Below are 15,039 nucleotides of genomic sequence, written 5' to 3' on the forward strand. Positions count from 1 at the left end.
GTCTGTACAGTTAAATGCACAGTAACTGAATGAATGGTTTAATGTCATTGCCTAACTGTAATAGATACACTTGTTACAGCCTGACTGTGCCCTAAGGACTCATTAATCAGACAGGCCTTGATGAAGCAAGAGAGAATAGCAGAGGTAGCAGGATCTAGTACAGACAGTGATCCAGCTCTCAATTCTGTGCTGTATCTGATTAGAAATTGTCGGTCTTCTTTTGGAAAGAGGGAGAAGGACTTTTTAAACTCTGCAAATCATTACTCACTCTCTCTCTCTGTCTCTGTCTCTGTCTCTGTCTCTGTCTCTCTCTCTCTCAGTGTTTTCTCCCTCTCTCTCTCCCTTTCACTTTTTGCTGTATCATCTATTACCCAAAGGAAGGACTCAGTAGGCTGACACTGCATATCTACAGCCTGCTGAGTTCAACTGTCTCTCAGCAAATACACAGTAACTCTCCTAATCTGGGCAGCACAATTATCTGGCAGTTAATGATTTCAGAGGGACACAGATACCAGAGGACACTGTAACAGAGTTGGTCCCTATGGGGAAGCAGAGAAACTCTTTTGTTTTTTCTTTTAAGACTGCAAAAAGAAAGAGCAACAATTTTAGGTGGGTTTGGATTTTGCTAGTATTACAGGTGGTTTCAAGCAAAGAGTCATATTTGTTTGTTCTGAACATTAATGTCTGGTTGTATGGCTCATTGCTTTAAAATAGTATTAAATATATTTATCAAAACATCCTTTTATCAGTGTTCATTACCAGGCAATGGTACATTACAGGGACACTGTAATGCAATTATTTAAACCTTCGGTGTTGACTCACGTGGAGAAGGCACAAACAGAGGAAACACGAAGAAACAGCTTCAGCCACAGTGGTGCTGCATTAGTCAGACACTCACGATGTGTATTCACAACTCACAGAATTATTTTCATCATAACACTGAAATACCGGTTACTGAGAACAGAAGTCATGTTTATTGTTTTCTGTACAACTGTGGGTCATTTTCTCTGGAAGACAAACTCTAAGTACTGCAACCATGCTCACAGTGTCATTTAGATTGGTGATTCTCAATAACTGCAGCTACGGTTAAAGATATAAGTGAACTCTCAGTTTTCTGTTTTCCTCTCATATGTTTTGGGATTTTGCTGATTTTCATGAGAGAATTATTGGAATGATTTTAATTTGACCTGAACTGTTTTGAAAGATTCAAAACTTTGTTTTAAATTTCCCTCACAGTGACTGGCTTAGTAATATGCAGCTAAACACTGGAACTACAGCTAGTTTACCTACACTGGTATTACTGGAGATGAGCACTTAGGTCTGAATGTTTATGTAACCCTCAGATATTTTAGCAGTCCTCTTTAAAGAGATTTCCAATCGACTGGCGTCTTTCCAGACATCTCAAGGAGCTGATTGGTTTTGGAGAAGTGCCGACATCCAAAGAATCCCAGGTTAGCTGAATATGGAGAGGGGTGTGAGGTCTGTAGGACGTGATGTCGTTTCTGCAAAATCAGCAAAGAGTTTAGCAGAACATTAAGAACACCGAGTTCCTTAAATCACTACTGAAAAATACTGAAAACTTGAGTTTTTTTGTTGATTTCAACTCTGTTAAATTATTCAAACTTAAAGGTAAATGTTAATTTAAAACTACAATTATTCAGTTCCAGCTGTCATTACTGATAATGTGTGCTATGAAAAAGGGATTTTACCCCCAGTCATACCCTGTCGATGACCGAACCTTTCCTCTGTGCGTAAGAGCCCCACAGGAGAAAAACCAGTCCACTCAGGTTTGTACTAAGGCACTGAACCACAGCATCTGTAAAGATCTCCCAGCCCTGTCCCTGATGAGAGGTGGGCTGGTGAGCTCGGACTGTCAGTACTGCATTCAGCAGAAGGACTCCTGAGAAAACAACAAATCATCATTCTAAAACAGAACTCAATGGAGAGGCAAGCATTGAGATTTTTTCTGTAGCATGTTAGTGTTAATGTAGCAGTGAATGTCACAAGATGAAGTGATATGCTCCTTCTTAGTAATTTGAATTATCCAACTGAATAAGGTCAACATATAAATTCAGCACACAGCATGAGTAGAAAAACACTGAAATATTACAATCATCATCATCATTTTTAAGCTGGAAAAAAACAAACCCTGTGTAGCCCATCCGGTCAGATCCCCATGACCTGGGTGCTGGAAGCCATCAATGTCGGCACTCAATTCTGCAAATACATTCTCCAAACTGAAATGGACACATGCAAACGCCAAAGAGCAGACAGCAGTCAGAAACATTGTTCGAGATCACAACAGATCAGAATTAATCATAACAGAACCAAATATCGAGGCTTCAGTTGTATTAGATCATTCAAACCAAACTGTAAGATGTAATGTACTGGTAAAAGGAGGGTATACCAGTATAGGAACTGTGAGCAGACCATATCTGGTACCTCGGCGGTGGTGGTGTGGGCTTTGGCACACTAAAGCACAGCCCATGGGCCTGGCCAGGATTGTGATAGGGGTCTTGACCCAGAATGACCACCTTTACCTGGAGATCAGCGAGAGAAGAGCGGGTGAGTTTAAATACTCTTGATCCTTTACATCAGTCTGTAAACTCCGGTGTGTTCAAACTTACATCTTCTGCTGCACATGTATGGGTCCAGAAGAAGACTTGCTCAGGACTGGGATAGATATTAAAATGTTTCCTCTCCTCTGCAACAAATGATGACAGCTAGAGTCCAGGCAAAATCAGATCAGTTCAGATTACTGTCTGAGAGGCATTTGCGCTGGTACACAACCAGAGATTTTATGCATATGTAGTAAAGTTTGGACAGTGACAGTCAAAGCATACGTTCCAGTGTGCACACCACTAGCATGGTGTGTGGTTAAACATGACATTTTCCTGAAAATTTTAAAAGACAATTGTTTTCATTTTCATGGAAATTATCACAAAATGAGTATAGCAATTTTTTTTAACATCATCTCGCAAATTCACTGTCACAAATTGAGAAAGACTGGTCGCAAAGTGCAAGAAAATCATTTAATGATAATCCAAATTGCAGTCAGTAAACAGGCTGTGTCTGATATACAATGCACTGGCTGCTGGGGGCTAGGCAAAAGCAAAGGTCAGGAGCAAGCCAAGGTAAATACACTGGAAGGCTGACAGAGGGAACAGGGTGACAAGGAACACAGCTAACAGTGCAACAAAGATACAAGGACCGTGTCAGTACAGACAGCTAGTGAAAGACTTCACAAAGCACAGAGGAAAACACTGGCGCATATACACAGACACAATAAGGGAAGAAACTGAGGACAGGTACACACAATAATCAGGTAACAAGGTGGTCACCCAATCAGATCCAACTGGGGTCTGATTGGCCAGGAGGCAGGGAGGTAGAGACAGAGGCCTGACGTTCACTAACTAAAACACACACTTTGAGAGGAGGTTGCCAAACATTTGGACATAAGTGGAATTATCAAAATTATCAAGGTCTTACTTTTGTAAAATAAGATTTCGTAAATTCTGCTCCAATGTGTCTTTGCCAGCTTTCTCCGATGGGTACAGGAACGTTGCGGGTGGCTAGTCTCTGAAGAGCAGCACGTCTGTTAAGTTCAATCTGCTTTAGTTGCTCAGAGGTAAGCTGTTTGGCAAACATCCTCACTAAAGTCCCTTTTGATCTGGAAAGTAACATGGTGCTTAACAAAATGTTGCTTTTTCTGACTGAAAAAAAAACTTAGATATGAGCGGGGGGGAATAGATAACCCTTTAAAATATTAAGAATCAGCTCTATTGATATTTTTTACCACACATCTCTTTAAGATGCTCATAGTTTTATGTAATTCTTACAGAATGCTCACAGCTGGATATCATTTGAGTAAAGCACTGAGGAGGAAGTGTCAGTCACTACTTCCTCACAAATTTTGATTTGCCTGTAATGCTGAATGCAATGCTCAAAAAAGTCCACTAGAGGGCAGTTTTACACAGAGACTGGGGTTCTTCAGTAGTGACATCCCGTGGTGGGTTTTAAGAGTGTTCATTTTTGAAACACTGTCCCATAAAGTTAGGTCAATGCAATTACTTTAAATCAGTTTATAAAATAGTAACCAAAATGACAAATGTTACAGTATTGAGCAAGTTTCTAAACATGTAAATATCTTTCATCTGCAGGACATTTTTTTAGTCCTCACAAAAGTCCATGTAGGAAAATTAGCAAACACTATACTGTATACTGTTTACTCAGTGCATTTGAGTCAGTTGCTACATACTCCAAAACATAATAGCCAAAAAACTAACTATGCAACACATAGTAGCCCATGTGTCCTAAGCATTAGCTGCATCAGAATAACATTGTCAGATAATTTCAAGGCTGAATTATGGAACACAACCAGTTAATATTCTATGCTCTGATGGATACTTCAAAATTACAACTCTAAGGTCTCAACCACACTTCAAGTCAACATTACTATAGCAGGCCTGAAACACACCCTGTGTCAACATTGTTTTGCCTTGGCCTGTAATTTATTCTCAGTCCTTTATGTTATGATCTCAAAGGAAATCTCAGAGGCTTTCAAAGTCCAAAGTAAATTATACTGGTTCAAACCTTTGGGCATCCATTTTTTGCTTCTTTTTCTTCAAGCGTGGGTCCATGAGACATGTGGGTGAGAATCTATGGGGGTTTGTCACTCCTAAAAATAACACTGCATTCGTCAGACTGTTATGCAAATTTTAATTTGGGCGGCAAAATGGAGGAAAATGAAACTGAAACCGATTTTCAAAACTACCTAAATCATCACCATATCTCGCCTACACACTCATCTCTGTGTTTCAAGTTTGCAAAGACAGTGTGTACATGATACTAATTCTCTACTTGTTGGATATATCATATCATTCTCTTCATAGCAGCTTAACCACACTGTTTACTCAGTAAAAAAAAACACCAGTAAAATATATTCTCATATGTATGTTCTAATTCATGCAGCCTTAACCAAAAACTTACCCAAGAAATATTTAGACTATGCAGTTTTACACTAATCTGATTTCCTCTACTGTTTTGTCACAGTTCTATAATATATTGAACTGCAGCACTCTAATGACATTGGGTTTTCAGTGACATGCTGTGTTCATCCTGTATTCAGCGTCACTTTTACTAAACTATTTCTTAAGTAATTGTTCCTAAATGTCAGATAATTTCCACCAAAAATCAAAGAGTGATGAGTGTGCTTACAGCTCCAGTTTGTCACAGCTTGCTTTTGTACAGATAGTTCAAGTTTATTTAGAGCCCAATATCACTGTTTACAGTCTCAAGGGGCTTTACAGGCCACAACAGTCAAATCAAAATAATTAAAGTGTTACAATGGCCCTGCCTCCTTTTCTCACTGTCCACACCCCCCGTATGTGGTATTACCTGTTATTGTAATCTGAGGTATTTCCACAACAGGTGTAACCGGCTTCAGGACTTCAACACTGTCTCAGTCTCGAGGCGGAAACACAGAGGGTTGGTAATGAGCACCCAGAGGAGATCGGTTCTCAAAGGTTTCCAGCCATGGAGAGACGTAAGGTAATGTAAAAGTGTTTAATTATACATGTCACAGTGTTACACATGATGGATGCCATGCCTACACAGCCACTTCACATTCTCATGATTTCTGTGGTTTCACTTTCATGTGAAAATCCTGTTTTACTGAGGCCATTCCTCTTTTAATTAATGTGTTTTCTCTGCTACTTGCGTTGTTGCTCTTTGTTATGTTGGTTTTCCTGTGTCATTCTTCTAATCCTGCTTCATCACTGCTTTTATATTAACTCAAAAACAATTTCATGCGTGAACACCGTGTAACACGTGTTGCACAATAAATTAAATGATAATGATTATTTGGCCATGGTCTTAAAGAAACAGTGATGTGACGTCGTGGTACATTTTCAGCACTGTGACATTTGATGGTGTGAGTGACAGAGAAGCTGTTATCTCAGAGGAACAGTGTGGAGATGAGGAGCTATATGTTCATGGTGTGTGGACAGTTCTGGACCAGGTGGAACTGGGTGACAACGGCACTGGACCTCAAAGTGCACAGGAGTCTAGGACTGGTACATATGCAAGTTATCATCCCTTCTTATTTGATTCTTATTTGATTTTTCTGCACAAAATTCACTTTCTGCTCTTTCCCCAAATAACTCAAATAATTTAAACAGTACTGGAGAAAATAATCCGTCCTGACCAGTTTCAGAGTGGTCTTATTTTCTCTCCATGAATTTTTGCTGGCTGGCTGTATTCTGTTTTGTTTTTGTTTTTTTATAAATCTATCCATTGTAATGGATACCTTGACCATGGTGTTGTCTCAGAAACCTTCACAGTGGAAGATGCAGTTGAAGCTGCGGGCTTTGGAAGGTTTCAGTGGAAACTTTCTATGCTCACTGGATTGGCATGGGTAACATTTTTAATACATTCTTGATGAAAGAATTCTAAAAATTAAGATTTTTAAATCTGACTAAATTACTAAAAACAAATGTATTGCATGTATCTATGTTATGACCATACAAAGATTGGAGTTCCCTGAAAACCATTTGAATATACTTGCAATAAGAAGCAGACCACTTGCTAAAACAGCTGGAAATGTGCTTGTCCAGAGTAACCCTATTTCAAATAGATGCCCCTTGTGTTGTGATTAGATGGCAGATGCCATGGAGATGATGATTCTCAGTGTCCTGGCACCTCAGCTCCGCTGTGAATGGAGACTTCCAAGCTGGGAGGTGGCGCTAATCACATCGGTTAGTTTAACAACCTAGATTGCACTCCCAGACTGGGGATCAAAAAATGCTATTTTCTATTCATATTCTAGTAGTACTCACCTAAAATGTTCAACACAAACAGACATTAGATCTATTGCGGTTGCTACAGTTCTCTTGCTGTGATTTTCAACTTCCATCTGGTCATCAAGGGATGAATTATAGTAATCTTGTTGTGCTTATTCTTTCATCATTTTAGGTAAACCACTGAAGAAAATTTTGTAAAATATTCAGCTCCAGTTTGTTTGGGGTTTTTTCCTCAGTTGATGATTTGTAAATGGTACCAAGCACAGCTACACACACAAACCAGATCAGCTAGGTCCTCTAAGGCTCTCTACATATTGTCATTGTAACATATCAAATTGTGAGGGCTCACTGGCTCATGTTTTCTTCTTTATATCCCTGTCAGATTGTGTTTGTTGGGATGATGATCAGCTCTTCTCTCTGGGGAAACATATCTGACAAGTATGGCAGAAGAGTGGTGAGTTCTGTCTGTTTGCTAGAATGTTTAATGCACTGATGGCTCTAAGACATTACATTACATTTATTCAGCTGACGCTTTTATCCAAAGTGACTTTAAGTTGGGGAAACAATTCAAGCTCCAGTGTAGCAAGAGACCGATGAGTAGGTGCTACTGTTTAACGTGTGAGCAATAAGTGCGAGTTTTCTTTCAAGACAGAGGCAGGAGAGTAGGTAGAGGCACTAGGTGCGAGTGAGGCATGTTAAAGTGTTAGAGGTTTTAGCTGTTAGGAGAGGAGGTGCCCTTGGAACAGCTGAGTCCGAGCTTGTTCCACCATAAACACACACACACACGCACACAAATTAAGTAGATGCCTCTTCTGCAATACTCCACAGGTTTTGTGTGTGTAGAGAACCAAACCAAGTGTCTACATAACATTTCAGCTCCTCGTAACCTAACATGAATTTGATGACAATGAATGTTTACCAAATGTTTATTATGCAGAATATGCTTTTGATGTTTTTCCTTCCATTTTAAAACACAATTCTGTTTCATTGTTCATGAATAGGTTTATACTGTTTTTTTGTTTGTTTGTTTGTTCCTTGTGATTGACAGGGGTTGTCTCTGTGTATGACATGGACACTGTACTATGGTCTTCTCAGTGCCTTTGCCCCAGTTTATGGCTGGATTCTAGTTCTCCGTGGTCTGGTGGGATTTGGAATTGGAGGAGCACCTCAGTCGTGAGTAGGGATTGCACAGAGTACTCGAGCATTGGAGTACTCGGGCAGTTAAATCAATTCTCGAGTTTCTACATTATCATATTCGTGAATCGCATGATGCTAGATCTCGCGCTCGCCCAGTTTCCAGTTAGAGCCCTTGGTAAACAAAGGGATGGTGACTGCAAAAAAGGGTGAATCAGTTGTTTGTGTGCTTTATTGCTGTATTTCACTGTATTTTACTTTTCTTTCCCAGCTGTCATTGTGATGAAATAAATATGCAGACAGATTTCTCAAGGATGGCACTAACATCAAGTCTGTCATAATAGACTGGGCTACCACGCTAACATGGCTTAACAAATTAATGTTAAAAAAAATAGATGCAAGCAAATATGACTAATTTCATTTTAAGTCGGTTAGGCTTACTAATGATGACCAGGTAACACCGAATTTACAAAAAAAAAAAAGAAAAGAAAAAAAAAGAAAGAAAAAAACAGCCGCTATATCTAAACACAATAAGAACACTCAGTGGGGAAATAATTATGCCTTTTCAAATTTACTCGAGTTAGTGTGGACAACCCACTTTGTTGGCTAAACTCTCTCTCTTGGGCTACTGTAGAATGTTGGTAACGATAACGTTAAAATATCGTCGGTAACACCGACTCAGTATCATCCATACTTCACCATTCCATAAGGTAAAACGCCCACCCCCCACCCCGAGTACTCGAGAACAGGAAAGGAGTTCTCGAGTTGTAAAATTATGCACTCGTGCAAGCCCTAGTCATGAGTATACCCTGCTATAGGAATATCTTATTCACACAGACATGGACATTTACACAGAATAAGCTGTGCGGGTTTGGGGGGGGGGGCGGCTGTGGTGTATGTGTGTAACTTATCAGATGGTTATTCAACTGGCAGGTTGATTTATTCATTATCTCAGACATTGGTTATGCAAGTAGGAGAGTCTAGCTTTCCTGTATTCAATTAGTGTTCTTCATCACATAAAATGTAAGCTTAAGAATGAAGACGCACACCCCTTTTCACCATACTTTTTGCTCAAAATTTTCATTTTTAAAATAGTGTTTATACTTATAAAAATGTTCTGTGCTGTAACATCTCAACTGCCATCATAAATCTCTCTCTCTCTCTCATTTTATATACATATATACACATTCATACACATATGTGGTGATATAGTGGGAACAAACAGTTTCATTCAGTGAACATTGTTAATTGGGTTTTAACACATTCACCCCCAAGTGGAGCCATTAAAGCTGTGAAAACTACACTCGCTCACTGTTTACTCTATACCAGCTGATTACAAGCCCAGCTCTTATGTTAAAAAAGACATTGTGTGGAACTACCTGCAGTATAACTGGACATGCTGACACTACCATGTCCTCAAAAATAAAGTAAAACTTTGTTCCATATATCTTTCATCTGATGTTCCTTCAATAATATCCTCATTCAGTTCTTGGATTATTTCTCAAATATACCTTCTCAAATTATTTCCCATTGCCTTCTCACTTTCACACCATGGCATCATTTCTTGTTGTTTACATGCAGGCAATAAGTAATAATCTTTCAGTAACTGATGATTTTGTGTGTATCACTTGATGGGGCCATTTTTCTGCCCTCTTCCACAGGGTGACATTGTACTCTGAATTTCTGCCTGCCAAGTCAAGAGCTACCTGTATAATGCTAATTGAGGTAATCTTTTCATAATTTTAGATTCACGAACTTCATTTTATTCATTTACATATATAGTCAAACTGAAATACATGACTCACACAAAATACAAGTTTTTACCATGCTGCGTCAGCTGATACAAGTGCCAGTGAGTGGTATCGGCACATCTCTAGTTTCCTTTGCATGCAGGTATTGGTATTGGAAAGTTCCATTTCACCTAGAATATTGTCACCTGAGAAGTTGTGGTACTGAGAGTTTTTCCTGAAAGACCTAATGTCTTTGCAGGTATTCTGGGCGCTTGGTACAGTTCTAGAGGTGTTGCTGGCCATGCTGATAATGCCCACACTCGGCTGGCGCTGGTTGCTTGGTCTGTCCACCCTGCCTCTCATTATCTTTGTTGCCTCGTCCTGTGTATGTACAATGACAGTATTTCCAAATATTGCCTAATTTAAAAGTAATTTCTTTGAGCAAGTATAAACCATACTGTAACTGAAGTTAAGGCTAGTGCTGTTTTCACTGATAATGGGCTAAAAACTTAGAGAATGCTAGAGGCAATGAATGGAATATTTAAATAATTTAATATTGAATAATTATTGTCCTCCTGATGTAGTGGCTTCCAGAGAGTGCCCGGTTTGATGTGCTCACAGGAAACCAGGAGAAAGCTATGAGGACTCTGAACCGAATAGCTAAAGACAATGGAAGGATACTGCCTCAGGGCAGACTGGTAATGGCCAGCCAGGTGAGATGCTCCCAGTTATTCTGAGCTCCAGGAGCTAACAACCAGCTGAAACTCTGTATTCTACATTCAGTGATTAGCAGCCTCACATTATCTTTTCTTTTCAACCACTTTCCTTTCAAGCATAGCCATTTGTTTGGTTGTTGCTTTAAACTAGCTTACATTTTGTAGAAGTGATTCATTTATCATGGGATAAGCTGATCCACTGACGCTTGCTTTGAAAACTAAAACTCAGGTCATTTTGATTATGTGGACATTTGAGGAGGGGTGCAATTTAACACTTTAGCTTTTGTGAAAGTTTTGCCTATGTCCTTAACCAACATTGCACATTGTTAGCTCTAGTGCCAACACTGTACTCATGTTTATTCTGTGGATCAGGAGGAACGGGGTAAGGTCAGAGATCTTTTCATTCCAGAGTACTACAGAACGACCATTTTGCTTTGGCTCATCTGGTGAGTAAAATTGTGTTTGAAGATCACTAGCTACTATCATAAGTGAGTGTGTTAATCTTTCCCTTAACACTTCCCTTTTATTTAAGACAACACACAGGCTTTGAACCTTTATTCACACTTGTCCCAAAATGTTAATGAAAAGTTGATTAGAATAGAGAGATCATTTAGCCTTTTTGATAGAATGTCCTGGGAGAACTCTAAGATTGGCCCATAAAATGCTTGGTTTGCAGTATGTTTATAGTTATTTCTGCATCTTCAGGTTCTGCAATGCTTTCTTGTACTATGGTTTGGTGCTGCTTACGACTGAATTGTTCCAGGTAGATGATGTGTGTCATGGTGAGTTGCATGATAGTTGGTATACTCCATCTAATCTTCACGATCAACTTTTGGTCTCTATTTAGTCTAGCTCTTTCATGATAGCGTCAAAACTGAGCCTAAAAATATATGTGGACACTCTGGTCGAACTTGTGGCGAGGCACTGTATCACAAGACCATTCATCATAATAAACTTACCAAATTGCATGTGCTTACAAAAAAGTAAGTAAAATTGAATGTCCAGTTGAATCCGAGGTTAAATTTTTTATCTCAGATCAACAACTCTAGTGCCACTGACAAAATGTTACAAAACTGTGACATTTTTGTTTTGTTTTGTTTCAGTGTCCAAAGATGTCAAGACGGAGCCACGTTGCAGATTGGGGTGCAAAACCTTGACAATGGATGACTATAAAGACCTTCTATGGACGACTTTGGCTGAGTTTACAGGTTAGTGAACAAAACCCAATATACAACAAACTGTAGTTCTGTTAAGTCAACCAAAATAACCTCCAGGGAAAGATTGTGTGTTAGAGAATGACACATACTTCTTCAACAAGGTGTCCTTGAATCCTTTTCAATTTTCCTGTGGTTTTATAATGGCTATTTGTTAAGTTTGGAAGTGTTTTAAAGGAGGGTTCTATGTCAACACAGGTCTGTTTGTGGTCCTTTGGGTGGTTGATCGGCTAGGCCGGAGGAAAAGCATAGTTCTGTGTTTCTTCATTTTTGCCTTGTGCATTCTGCCCCTTTATGCCTGTACTGGAAGGTAAGCACAGATCAGAACACATGTTGCTTCAAAGAGAAAAAACAAAGATACCTGACATTTGCTCTGAGAACTGACATTCTTATTTATGTCTCTATGGTTGTCAGACTTAGATGTTTTTGGGCTTGTGTTTCTCCACAGAACAGTCCTCATTGTGTTTATTTTCTTAGCGAGAGCCGCTATCACAGCAGGCTGGCAGGTGGTCTTTGTTTACACCCCTGAGGTAAGGCTTATGGGAGATGATACCATTTTGTTGTCATTATATCATGTTTAACACATTCATGAATTTGAATTCCATTAGATTATATCTTTGATTGTGCTTGCTGAGACTAAACATGTAGTTGTGATTGGCTTCCCATTTAAAACTTCATGTGCCAAAACAAAGTGTTTAAAATACCTATACACCCGAAGTATCAGATGCTGATCAAAAAAGAGGGTTTTGAGGCCTTTCGGTGTACAAAGTTTGTCACTTTGCTGACATAACACTGACATCTCTAGGAGCTAACTGAAGACTTCTCTTGATGTCTAAAGGTATAATGACCTCAGGTACATGGTGTAGACTGATAGCAGTCCGAGCATTTGAAGAATTATGTGAAAAGTCATCTTCTCCATATAGCCCTTTGTCCCATAGACACTGATTCCATGGCTGCTAGGGAGCTCGCGCACCCATGGGAAAAGGACCAACAAATCATTGTTTTATTTTTATGAATTGACCTTTTTGATTTCTAAGACACTTCAGTTCATTATAACAAATGTTATTCTTCAATACCACGACATAATTCCTGTGAGGGCTGCCACTAACAACAATTTTTCTATTAATTAATATATTGAGTAATCAAGGCATTTTCCAAAGGCTGCCCTTACGAGAAAAAAACTCAGCAGTGGACCCACAACAAATGCCATCACTGTGTACTTGTTCTTGAAATACCTCTGTACTATGTGAAATATGTCCTAGTAAAACAGTTAAGAGTACAGTAATAGCTGCCATGCAGTTGCCATACCAGTACTTTACCCCTTCAGAGGCATTTATGTTGAAGTTTTAAGAAAAACGAATATACCGTGATATGTACCGTTACGGTCCAGGCTTCAAATCATACCGTGGTATAAATTTTAGGCCATACCGCCCAGCCTTAGCTGTGACCTCATTGGCTCTAGGCCACATGGTCAAAAAGTGACCATCAAAAGCGCTGCGTTGGCTTTTACTTTTAGATTTGGAATCAAGGCTATTGCAAAGGTAACCAATATTAGACACGTCGTCATTGCTTATTTTAAACATTCTGGGAAATGGATAAGTTTTTAATTAAACTTAGAAAGGACAGCGGTAGCGCACGCGGCTCTGAAGACATTCATTCACACCAGTCAAGTAGGCCTAGTCAGACAAGTGATGCTGGCAGCAGCAGCAATACTAGCGAGTCGAACCTCTCCAGAAGATCTGGATGATATGTAAGGGATAATGTACAGCCAGCCAGTCATTATAGCGAAATCCTGCATCACCCTGTTGGGGTTTCACTATAATGACCGGCTCACTGCACATTATCCCACTTATTACACAGCTCCTTACCAAAGAAATCTATAATTTAACACAAATGGTTTTTTTTGTTTGTTTGTTTTAAAATAATTTTATTTGTTCTGCTAAAAAAAATAGTTCCATAGCAACAGTCTGTTAATCATAGCAGCAGTCTACTATTCAGAAATAACAGACCAGAGAATGCCATAATTGACCAATCAGAATCGAGTATTCAGCAAAGCCACGTAATAATACTGATGAATTCATCAAGCGCACATCCTCTAGGAGAAACACCTTCCTTCTGAGGTACTAACAGTTGGACTGGTGAGTAAGCCTGTAACTGTATAAGAGTGTTTGTTTGAATGATATTTAGGTCAGTCTCATTACTCTGCTTGTTGAAGTGGCAATCAGTGTACCGATTTGCGTCGTGTGTTGTTTGTGTTGATTTATTGTGCCAATTTCTCAATTTGGTATTCATTTTACTTGCTTGGTGGTAGAGGGAATTGTTTATTAATCATTTTTTATTTGTATTGATGTGGTCGTTGGCTGACTGACAGGCCTATATGGTGATATGTCGATCTTTGCACAGTTTAAAGCTTATAGCATTACGTTCCAAGCACCCACCGGGAAAAAGTAAAATAGGCACATGTGCTTTGTTCTATGTGACTCCTCAGGTGTACCCCACAGCTACAAGGGCTATTGGGATTGGTACCAGCAGTGGGATGGCTAGGGTGGGGGCACTTCTCACACCTTTTATCGCACAGGTAATATAACTTTATCACACTTAAGGACATTCTATTTTGATGTGCACAAAGATACATGAACAAAAAAAAGGGAGAAGTTAAGGAGGTTGCTAAATGTATAGCATACAGAGGCTTTGAGATAAGCATAGAGAGAGCTCTTCTTGAGCCTTGGTTCTTCTCAAGTATCTTCTTTACTTATAGCCAAAGGAAGTTTGTCCTTTGCCACTGTGGTCTCAGGCATGCTCACTGCAGAACTTTAGCCCAGGATTTGCTTTGTGGCAACATGTTGTATAAAGTGCTTTTCAAATAAAATTAACTGCAGGTTTTAGAGTAGGCTATACCTAATAACACTTAATGAATCTTAGAACTGGCTAAAACCCTCTAAACACAGCAGCCAGCATGCACTACATTTTCAAGTCCCAAAGGTAGAAATACATTCATAAAGTTTGCATGTTTCTTTTCTTAGGTGTTACTGGAGACCTCGGTTTATCTTACTCTGTCAGTTTATTTCCTCTGCTCTATACTGGGCATGGCAGCAACCTGCGCTTTGCCCATAGAAACAGCAGGTCGGGCCCTTCAAGAGTCAACCCGCATAACTAGAGGACCAGAGGCTAGACACCAGAGTTCTTAGCAGTCCAACTGTGGGAGATGACAGTCATGTCATAGCAAAGATGGGCTCTCTGAAGAACTGATTTGGAGCAATTATAACTGTAGTACCATCATTAAAATTAGACAAATACTGTGGTATTTCCTCTCTGTCCACTCAGAAGGAAACAATACTGTGCAAATGAGATTAATATGAAAATGATTCATGAAGGAAAATTGTGCTCAAGGCATGCAGCGCTGGTTTAGGGGGAGCTGGTGCCTTACCATAAGACAAGAAAAACT

At 39.4% G+C, this 15,039-nt stretch overlaps 2 protein-coding genes across 2 annotated transcripts; one reads left to right on the forward strand and one right to left on the reverse strand.

The window, feature by feature from the left end:
* Nucleotides 1-1,361: 1,361 nt before the first annotated feature.
* Nucleotides 1,362-3,648, reverse strand: ungb (uracil DNA glycosylase b). Its single transcript, XM_030787512.1, has 6 exons — nucleotides 3,490-3,648; nucleotides 2,628-2,723; nucleotides 2,443-2,540; nucleotides 2,149-2,237; nucleotides 1,722-1,900; nucleotides 1,362-1,502 (listed from the first exon to the last, which is right to left on the reverse strand). Exons 1-6 carry the CDS (start codon nucleotides 3,646-3,648, stop codon nucleotides 1,362-1,364), a joined length of 762 nt encoding a protein of 253 aa, XP_030643372.1.
* A 1,846-nt stretch (nucleotides 3,649-5,494) lies between these two features.
* On the forward strand, nucleotides 5,495-14,782 carry LOC115823463 (synaptic vesicle 2-related protein-like). The gene is made up of 16 exons (XM_030787513.1): nucleotides 5,495-5,550; nucleotides 5,914-6,074; nucleotides 6,330-6,415; nucleotides 6,657-6,755; nucleotides 7,183-7,254; nucleotides 7,849-7,973; nucleotides 9,596-9,659; nucleotides 9,924-10,049; nucleotides 10,249-10,377; nucleotides 10,753-10,826; nucleotides 11,086-11,162; nucleotides 11,484-11,588; nucleotides 11,793-11,904; nucleotides 12,043-12,124; nucleotides 14,083-14,172; nucleotides 14,618-14,782. Exons 1-16 carry the CDS (start codon nucleotides 5,495-5,497, stop codon nucleotides 14,780-14,782), a joined length of 1,623 nt encoding a protein of 540 aa, XP_030643373.1.
* The last annotated feature ends 257 nt before the right edge of the window (nucleotides 14,783-15,039 follow it).

Source organism: Chanos chanos, chromosome 10 (assembly GCF_902362185.1).
Source record: "Chanos chanos chromosome 10, fChaCha1.1, whole genome shotgun sequence".
Taxonomy (NCBI): domain Eukaryota; kingdom Metazoa; phylum Chordata; class Actinopteri; order Gonorynchiformes; family Chanidae; genus Chanos; species Chanos chanos.